Source organism: Theobroma umbraticum, unplaced genomic scaffold (genome assembly GCF_002168275.2).
Source record: "Theobroma umbraticum cultivar Fairchild unplaced genomic scaffold, ASM216827v3 scaffold_44.0, whole genome shotgun sequence".
Lineage (NCBI taxonomy): Eukaryota > Viridiplantae > Streptophyta > Magnoliopsida > Malvales > Malvaceae > Theobroma > Theobroma umbraticum.
In genome coordinates, this window is record NW_018397255.1 from 7,597,763 (window position 1) to 7,608,696 (window position 10,934).

A 10,934-nucleotide genomic window follows, 5' to 3' on the forward strand; every position below is an offset into this window, starting at 1 on the left:
TATTAATCACAAATTTCTTTGTTTAAAATAAAAAAATTAACTTTGTTTTTTATCTATTTAAATAAATTTTTGAAAATATAAAAAAGATTTTTATATAACATAAAGTTTGTAATTAATAATAAATTATAAAAAAAGTGTTCTACAAATAATTTATAAGTAACGCATAATTCATAAATAATTTTTATTGAATAATAAGAAATAAATAAAATTAAGAAAAAAATTGAATCAAATAAAAATAAATGAGAAATAAAAGAAAGTAGTGAGTCGACTATTAAAACCCTTAACCTTAACAATGGAAGATAACTCATAAAAGAAGAAGAAAAATATAAAATGATAGTAACAATTCAAGAAAATCTCGTTTATCTATTAATGTTATTACCAACAAAGTTTGCTTCCATAAATAATATTATCTCAACAATCATAATAAACAAATATTGTTTTAATTTTCATCTAATTTATCTAAATAACCATTGACCTATTTAATTAATTATTCCAATCATAATCATCAAATATTATGTACACCATAAACAAGTTAAAAATACATAAACATCACATAATTATCATATCAAATAATAAAGTGAGAAATATTAACTAATAAAGAGAGTTTTCAAAGTCCAAAAAAAAGATAAAAATAAAATTAAAAATAAAATAGAAAGAAAAAGAATAAATAATACTTGAATGCAATTTTGAATTTTGAATCTTCTTTTTTTCTTAATTTTTGGAAGAATAAAAAAAAAATTAAAATGATGATTTGCATAGAAGAGAAGGAGATCCATAAGAGGAGAGAGGAGTATTTTTTAAGAAAGAAGATCTTTTTTGAGAAAAAATAGATCTCTTAACAAGTTGATGTATTTAAAAAAAAAGAAAGAAAAGAAAGCTCCTAATTGGAGATTTTTTTTAAGTTTTTTTTTAGATTTTATTCTTTAAAAAAAATTATTTTTTTAATAACTTTTTACAAAATCTTGTTTGATTTAATTTTTATTTTTAAATAATAAATAAGTTAAATATAAGTTAGCTCAAATGAGATTATTGAATTGTACTTCACCTATAAAACGATAACGCTTTAAGTAAGACGACTTGCTTGGCCAGAATATAAGACTTTTGAGCGTTAGATGCACTTCCAATATGACTTTCATTAAATGTTAGATAAAATGCAATTTCAAGTTCTTTTAAACAAAATATAAAATTGGTCCGGAATTAATAAGATCCTTGTAAGTGCAAAGTCCTTGTCTAAGTCAACAGCAGTCCAAGTCAAACCTCATGCCTTCAGTTTGGTGGGCTTAAGCTTTCTAGATTGATTGGCAATTCATCCTTTTGATTCTGAATTCTGAACCAGCTTAAATTAGCCCAACTTCAAAGGCCTCCTCATGCCTTGACTGACACAGCATTTTGGACTTTGTCCTGATTGGGTTGACCGGCTAAGTGCAAAATACTCTCTCCTTTTGGTTTCAACCTGAAAAAGATGCTTCATATTGGAAACAACGTTTCAAACCTGACAGTAAGAAGAGGAAAAGGTTGCCTTCTATCTTCAAGTTTGAAACGTAATCTATTTAATTTTAGTGCTGTTGTTACTTAAGATGTTATCACCGTGGTTTTAATATAGCCAACTTCATACGAGTGTAAAAGGAAATGAAAAAGACAAAAAATGGCCCTTTAATTTCAAATTTATTTTGGTTGCAACCCTCCCGTTCGGTAGACCCTTCAGTGCGGTTAGCACCAATTGTACCCAATCATGTCGTGAATTTGCCGCTTGCCAAAGATTCCAGCAGCGTGATTGGTCACTCCAACCACACTGCAAGTGCTGTTGGCCGCCCAATTGCATCAGGGCCAAGGAGTTTCCGAGGACAATTTGCACTGGACCTCTCCCCTTTTTTTTTCCTTTTCAATTTTGTCCTTCTTTTCTTTTTGCACTAATGACATAAAATGCCCTGCTTAAGGTATCTTTGCTTTAAAAGCAGATTTCAGCCTTCTACTGGAATTCAAACAGTGCAGTTGGGCCTCAATATTCATTCACCGTGGACAGTGGATTCTACTTAATAGAAAAAAAAAGAAAAACTTAAGATCTCCTAAACAATAGGAAGTAACATTCTTAAGAGAAATAGTGATGCAATGATCAGTCTAATTAAAGTCAATTATAAACTTGAAAAATCAAGTCCTGAGAGGCAATTAAAATGATCTAGCCTATTATTCTATTGAACATGTACGACTCCATTCCCTGGTTAAAGCTGCATTTAGCATTTTGGTTGAAAGTGGCTTTTGAGCAAAAAGGCCACTGATGATTCCAAACAATTAAACATTTTGGCGGTGAAGCACAAAAGCGCCATTGAAAGTGTTGACTGTTGAAAGTGGTTTTTGTGCTCCCTTACCAAAAAAAGTTTTTTACAAAATATTTAAAAAAACTTTTAAATTATTTTTAAAATTTTAACTAATCTTTTATATTTTTATTTTAAGATAATTAAGTCTTTGTACTTTTATATTAAATCAAACAAACTCTTATGATTAATAATTGATATAATCAAATGGTTATTTGTCATCTTATGTCATATGATGCTGACATGACATATTAATATGTTATAATTAATGATAATATGATATATTGACATATTATATATTGACATATCATAATTAATAATTATATATCATGCTAATTTAGTATGATAATATAGTCAAGTGACATTTTTTATCTTCCACATCAATGTCATATTAGTGTCATGTGAATATAAAATGACAAATAGTATTTTAACTAATGACAATTAGTCAATTAACAGTAATAAGAGCTTATGTAATTTAAAATAAAAATATAAAAATTTGATTGAATGTAATAAAAAATAAGAATTTGTTTGAATTTTTTAAAATAATTTAAAGATTTTATTGAGTACTATTTTTTTTTAAAAGCAAAATTTATATTAATTATTTAAAGGTTACAAAAAATAAACTACCTCTCCTGGTAGTATTGCCACTAAAAAAAATTATGTTTTAATTATGTTACAAACGGATGAGGTATCCATTTTTTTAAAAATACTCGACTTCAAATCCGTTTAATTAAAAAGGTAACCAAACCTTTTTAAAACCAGAATAAAATCACAAAACACTCTCCAAAATTAAACTCTAATAATATATCATCATTCGTTAATTATCTGAATTCATTAAATATCTAATTAAATAACTCAAACAATAACTTAAATATTTAAAACTTATATAAAAATAATTTTATATTTATTAATTTATAAAAAAAAGTTGGTTAAGATGATAAAGGTTATATTAAAAAAAAAAGGCTGGTTGAAATGGTAAACTTTATATTAAAGGTAGGAAGGATAAAAGTTTAAATTTTACAAATTATAAAATTTTTAAACATTATATATAATATTAATATATATATATATAAATATATGTATAATCAAGTTTGGATTTAAAGTATCTTAAAGTTGATATTTGAAATTTACCTGAACTGAAATCAATTATTGAAAACCTTATGCAAATTCACCCCATAGTCAAATATCAAGTATTCAAACCTTATATTATTGATAATAACAACCTGTTTAAATCTCTAATTTTAATTTACATTTTAACTTATTATAACATTTTTTTCACAACAATGTCAAATATTTAAAACATTTTAAGATACTTTGCCTCGCTAGTTGATGGGACACATTTTCTACTCTAGGTGAAAGTCATACCTTAATCAATATTTTAATAACCAGACTGATTGTTGAATCGATGAGGGATTAGGCTTTGGTTCAATCGATCTAACGTATCATATTGCATTATTAAAATCACAATTAAAAATATAAGGTTTGGCATTTAATGTGTATTATATACGGTGAATAGTTAACACAGAACTTTAACTAAATGATTAAGACATTAATTGAAGCCTTAAAGGTCAAAAGGATAAGAATCCTACCACTTGCAAACACTTTTTAAATTATTAAATAATAATTAAATTGATTAAAATCAGTTCAAATTCAATACTGTACAGTTGAATTTGGACTGGTTTAATCTAAAGGTTAATTGGTTCTTGACCGATTTGATGTCCATCCAATATAATTATTTCTATCGAATGTTATTCAATTTTGATTAAGCAATTCTATCCATCAACTTATTTTAAATTTTATAACATTGTTTATTTCTACCTAATTGACGGCTGAGATCTCGAAGTACTTATGGTAAGTAAATATAAGAATTTCTTTTCGTTGGTTTCTCATATACCTAACTGGTACAGAAATTAATATAGATGCTAACTTTCAAGAAGACTTTAACTTGAAATTAATGTAGAAAGTTATTTATTTTCTTGGCTTTGGGTTTGGCTAATGCAACTTGGTCTCGACTGTATAGAGGCAGAGGGACACGGGCTACTAGGGTCCTGCCTTCAAATATTTTAATTTTTTAATTTTACTTTTATTTTAAAAAATTTTAAACTTTTAATATAATTACTTTATAAATATTATTTTCATTCTCTCAAGTATAAAATCTTGACTGCATCAATATGTATACCCATCGTCTATTTTTTTTTTCCAAGGCTTCTTGATCTGCTCTCATCCCTCTGTAGTGTACGTCAGGAAAGAACATCCAGACGTAACATCATAATATCATTTTTAGTGATAATTTAACTAATTATATATCATTAAATTTTCTTGGATGGATTACTAGATGCGTGACATTGAACGGAAAATGCAGCTTAAAATTTTACCGTAGGACCCACTGCACTCACTACTTATCGCATGAAGATGCGCGTAATGCCATTGAAAGCCTTAGGGAAGACTTTTTACATAAAGTTGAGACATTTTTTTAATTAAAAGTAATTAAATAAAAACTGAAATTTAAAAAATGACAAAATGAAGGGAAATCCAATAATAGAGCCAATAAATTAAAAATAGTACTTTACACAAAATTTTATTCATGTTTATTAAATCCTTAAAACTTTGTCATAATTAATCAAGCGGAATTTAATTAAATTTATATATTGAAAAAATTCCAAAGCGAAAGAAAAAAAATTGGAAGAAATAAAACTCCATTTGGGGGGGGCATAGTCATGGACGATGGCTTCACTTATTTATGGAGTTGATACTGCGCCGGTGGCTGGAAAACGCGTAGCTACTTTGGAGAAAGTGGTAAGCCAAGTTAGAATGTCATGACTGCCTTTTATTCATGGGAAAAAGGATAAGAATTATGAGACTATGAAAAAAAAAAAGTAGGAAGATAAAAGATATATGGTCCAAGCTTCAAAAATATAAAAGAAAAAAGAAAGGAAAATAATATTAATATTTATTTTAAGTCATACAACTAATAATATCTATAGGCTAATATCGAACAAACCAATACCAAAGTGAGAAGGTGTTCTCTTTAGTAATCTTGGTCCACGTGCATGGAAGGTGTCCTGTCCTGACATGGAGGATCTGCAAATAAAAGATTGTTATTGATTTATCGATGATTAAAGAAGGAGAAAAAAAAATAAAGTGTTACTTATTACAACTTCACAGCACTTGGTTATTCTATTATAGGCCCCTCTCTCATAATACAAAGAATCTATTCTTTTCCCCCATTGAATCATTCAAAGCTAGCCCTGAGAAAGCTTCTTCGCTGGGGAACAATTAAGTCTCTTCATTATTGCAACTTGTTTGGATCAGTACAAACACATGATGCAACTCGAGACCAAAATTTTAGCCCCTCCTTCCATCATTTTGATGATTCGTATCTCCTATTGTCATCTTGTGTTTGTTTACAAATTTTTGCAGAGAATTTGTGTTTAATTATTTCCCATTTAAAAATGGATTTTGTGGGACTCTGAATCTCCTTCTTACCAAATTTTGCTAAAAAGAAAGGCGAATATCCGTATTTAGGGGCCATTATTATTAGACTAATGCCATCATCCCTTGACCTAACAATCCCTTGAGTTTTAAATTACGATTTATGGATGCAATTTCTTTCTAATTTATGTTCCAGTTCATACATGAAGTTAAAAAAATTATCACTGTTTCCATTGTTCAATAAGTTTCATAAGGAAAAAAAAAATCTAGAAAGAGAGAAAGGCATAGAGCCACGTATTATCCCAAACTAGTTAGATCTTGGCATATGGAGGACATGCAAAGAAATTTTACGGTAACCGTCAATTGTCTAGCTTGCTCAAAACAAGAGGACAGCTGGCTGCTAGTGCTACCCAACCAATTCACGATAGGGCCCCAAACCCAAAAATAAAAAGAGAAATATGGGAGGGGCGTCGGTTCTGACTTATGCCACGGATTTCACACTCTTAACATTCCCAATGAGCAAATGGGGGTGTGTGTGTGACTACGACTTCAACACTTTCATTCGACGCCTCACTCACCTACTCTTTCCTTCTTGATAGCTTTTTCTCACATGATCCAAAAAACAAGTGACACTTAAACAGCACAAAAAGGTTTTTCTTTTTGATAATTTCGATGAAAATAAAAAAAAAAAACTACTAATGGATTATAATTTACTAAAGTTTTTGAATTTAGATTTCAAGTAGAAAGGAGTGGAATTTTGATTGTGAAGTCCAAGCTTGTGTATTAAAAGAAAAAGAATAGTGGAGTAAATTGAGTTGCCATTATGGGCGGGTAAGGGCTGTTTCTTTCTCCTCCATCTCTGCTCCACACCCTCAAGTAAACACAAGCGTACAGACAAATTTATTCTTCTCTTCTCTCTTCTTTATTCTTTCTCTCTTTCTTTTCAATATTTTTTCTTATTGTTCTACTAAGCATTGATTCTTTCTTTCTTTTTCTCTCTCTCTTTTAATTAATCATTGATTAGGCAGCTCTCTCTCTTTCTCTCTCAATCTTTTCCAAGAAAGGAACTGGGTTGTCTTCTGCAATTTTTCCTTCATCATATCGTAAAGGTACTTTTCTTAATTGTTTCTTTTTCTCGAGTATTTGTAATCAATTCTGTGTTGGGTGGTTGTTGGAATTTCAATTACTAGAAAGAAAGAAGAGAAGTTTGAAAAAAGAAAACCATCTCTATTTATCGTGTTTGATACAGAGATTTTAGTTTCTTTCTCTCTCAAATTTGAAGGCGTTGCTCATTTCTTGAACAAATTTAGTTTCAGTAAGAAATCTGAATCTCAAGTTGATAGTTTCTTGTTTTAAATTTTTCTGGCAGATATGGAAATGCAGGGGAAACTTTTCATTTTGAATTGTTTTATCTTTGTTTATTTGATAAGATTATCTTGTTTGAAATAAATTCTTGTTAATGCCGGATTTGCTGATAACTAGAATGCTGCTGCCCATATACCGTGGTTATGAGCTGCATAGCTGTTGTCTTTTTAGTATATTCAAGTCTTAGATTAAGCTTTAGCGTTCCTCTGTTTTTGGCGTTTGTCTATTTGGGGTTATGCGGTTCTGGCAAAACTGGAAAAAATGTGAAAGGAAATTTGGAAAATAGTTACAGTGGCTTCTGTTGCATTGAAGTATTTATCATTTGCGGATTGTGATGATCTAGAAATGTAATTTTCATTGGTTTTCTTCCTACCTTTTCGGAACAGTGAAGCTGAGCATCAAACCTTGTTGGTAGGATCAATGGAAGCAAGATATAACTTTTTGGGTTTTGCAATTAGAACAAATTAAGCAGATGTTACTGACTTAGTTGCGCAGAAAGCGAGGAAAAGATCTTTTACTTCCTTCAGTACTATTCATAGCTTTGAATTTTCCCGAAGAAGTTTTCCGTTTAGCAGTCAAGTAGAAATCTAGTACTACCCTTATTTCATTGGGTTTCAGTGACAGTTAGCAGCTTCATTTGTTGTGAAAATAAAGAATCCTGCTTGATTTGCTGATATGCAGAATGCTGCTACCCTGCCCACCTAATCTGTGTTATGCCTGTTGTTTGACGTTAGCTGTTCCCATTGTTTGCTACTTTTGAATAAAAATTCAAATCATGGTAATTTTCAGCTTCTTTCTTTCTTGCTGCTATATTCTTCAATGTTGTTCATTTGGATTTGATTTGATGGCACATGAACAGATCTATGTTGCTAAAGAATTTGATGGAAGACAAACAACTGGATTTTAATCAGCCACTTCTCTCTGTGAGGCGTTTCACATCACCAGGAGCCGCATCTGAATCTGAGGGCAAAAGGAAATCTGATACTTCACTCCCCAAGATACCCCGTCCACCCATTTACAAATCAGAATTGAAATCAGGACCAGTAAGGAATCCTGGAACAGTTCCTTTTGTATGGGAGAAAACCCCAGGACGACCAAAGGAAGAAAGCAATTCACAAACTCAGGCTCTTAAACAGCTCTGCTTGCCCCAAGGCTTCCACCTGGGAGGATTTTGAATGATAAGCAGCATTCTTCAAGAAATGGGTCTGGTGGTAAAACATTTACTCCATCTCAAACAGGAACTGTCCCTTCCTGTTCTCAAAATGTTTCATCTTTGAAGAGGAATGAAGCTAAATACGAGAGTTCCGGTGGAGATATGGAGGAGACAGGGAGCTCTGGCTCAAAGGATAGTGATGAGGCATATGTAGATGCGCTTGATACACTTTCACGAACAGAGTCATTCTTCTTGAACTGTAGTATTAGCGGTGTGAGTGGGTTCGATGGTCCTGAGGTCAAACCATCTGGGATCTTCTCAACAGATCCGCAAACTCGGGATATCATGATGGGTCGTTTTTTGCCTGCGGCAAAGGCAGTAGCATCAGAAATACCTCCATACGCTTCTAGGAAGCAACCTGTAGCACGAGAGCCACAGAGACAGGTAAAGAAGGTAGTCATTGTGGATAAGCAGCAGCCACTTTATGTGTCCAGACCAAACAATTTTCCAAATCACGCACAAGATGATTGGTTGGAAGAAAGTGAAGATGAAGATGATTATAGCGGTCTCAAAACTCTTCAGCAAAAGTTTGTGGCTTATTTCATCAGTTTTTGCTTAAAAGTTCCTTCTGCCTTTTGAACCCAGTACCAGGGATGAAAATTCAGGCTCAGAAACCGGCGAAACCAGCCCACTCTGTTCGTAGAAGACAGGCTAAATCCTCATATTTAAGATCTGGCAATGAAACTGAAAACGAGGTACCTATTTTCATTTCTCCTCCTGTATAATATGGTTGTCTAAATCGAACCCCGATTTCCTTACCCTTCTTTTGCTTTTCATTTATAAGTTAAAATATTGGCTTCTTTTCTGTTTCATGCAGTATGCCAAGGCTGCTACAGAGAAAGGCTTAACTGGTATATCTCGAACAGAAGAGCTAATTGAAGATAAGAATAATCTAAAGAGTGGATCTATCCATATGAGTTATAGGAGTGATTGTCAGAATCCGGATGGAGCATCTCTGTTCAGGCATTTGCAGGGTAATGTTGTATCATCCTACCCTAGTCAAATTTCCCAGTTGGTCCATCGAGAAAAAAGGTTTCTTGGTACTCCTGAAACAGCTAAAAATTATGGGGTTAGTAGCATTGATCTGCATAAAAAAGGAAGCAACAATTTTCAAGAATTACTGGCCCTCCAGAGTAACAATCTGGAATCAGGCTTAGACAGCCCTGCGGCTGAGAAAACTCTTTATGTAGATTCTGTACACAAGGTAATATCCACCAATTCATATTTTTCAGCTACCAAGACAGCTCAAGGCATGGAGGGTGATTCTGAGATTGTAGTTAAACCTGGGAAAGTGGAGGAGACTCCTTCAGTAGATTCTTTGTTACAGGATATCAAGCACTTGAATTGCGTGGTTGATGATAAGGTGATAGTGCAGCATAAAAGCTTGGAGTCTGTGGATTCATATTCCCTGTTTTCTTCTGAAAAAAATGCTCCTGAGATGGAATTGGATGCAACAAACGGTTCCAGAAGGGATCAAGATTTGATTAAGGATTCTAGTAAATTGACAAGCCTAAATGTGACCCACAACAAAAAGGATGATATGGACAGCCAACTGCACTTTAAATTAAGTTGTCGAGAAACTTCTCATGGTCTCGTACAGGACTCTATTACATTAACAAAATCAAACGTAGCCGGCCGTAGAAAGATTGGTTTAGAAAGTCACCAGCAAAAGAAATCAAGTAACCAGGAAAGTTCTCATGGCAGCTACTCAAAACTTCCTCTTGCCCCACCTTTACCAAAAGCTCCATCAGAGTCTTGGTTAAAGCGCACCTTGCCCACTGTTTGCTCGAGGAATTCATCTTCACGGTCTTGTCTTGCTGCATGTAACTATAGTGGAACTCAGGCCTCGTCTGCTCCCTCTAGTGATCCCAAGTGGGAAAGCATTGTTCGATCTTCTAATGTACATCATGGCCATTTGCGGTTTTCTGAGGTGAGTTCCGTAGCTTCTTAGTTCATTCCTTCTTTGTTTATGTTTACCGTTATTGGATTGAGTGGTTCTTACATTTATTATGTAATTCCTCATGTACCAGGAGCAACTTCCTCCAGTACCCGAAGCCTAGAAGTACAAAGACTTAGAGTCAGCAGGCTCAGCCATTCGCTATGGTTGGATCCATTGTTTTAATGGGTTTATGGATGCAGAAAGATACCTTAAATCCCCTTTCAAAAGTTTTCTCTACGGATGCTCTCGGTACGTAATGGAAAGCTGTAAAAGTGTAAATCAACATTTCCATTATCACACTGAAATAAGAAGCTACGGTTGTAATTTCTTGTAAATCACATCAATTAGTTCATTGAGTATATAGATATAGGTCCAATAATCCTGTATTTTGATTCTTTTGTAAACGAATTCGGGAGCTTTTTCCTCTTATTTGCAATAATAGGAGAAAAATGGTTTATACTATTAATTATTATTATCTATTTATTCAGTAAAGTTTTTTGATATTTAAAAACAGTATTATATGTCCACTCTGCATTTTTTTTTTGGGTCAAAATTTAACCAACTTTTATCATAAATTTCTATGAATTGAATTTTCAAAAGAATAAGATTTAAAAATTTTAACTTTAAAATATTTCAAAACTTATTTTTAAAGATTTATTTACTCATAAAATTA

The 10,934-nt window shown here is 32.1% G+C and overlaps 1 protein-coding gene across 1 annotated transcript; it reads left to right on the forward strand.

Annotated features, from left to right (window-relative positions):
- Window positions 1-6,352: 6,352 nt before the first annotated feature.
- Window positions 6,353-10,723, forward strand: LOC110409605 (arginine N-methyltransferase, putative (DUF688)). Its single transcript, XM_089782511.1, is given in 7 exon segments — window positions 6,353-6,632; window positions 6,769-6,853; window positions 7,969-8,243; window positions 8,246-8,824; window positions 8,827-9,017; window positions 9,140-10,252; window positions 10,353-10,723. Coding segments are annotated over 5 exon segments (2,184 nt in total). The 5' UTR covers window positions 6,353-6,632; window positions 6,769-6,853; window positions 7,969-7,972; the 3' UTR covers window positions 10,383-10,723.
- Window positions 10,724-10,934: the final 211 nt, after the last annotated feature.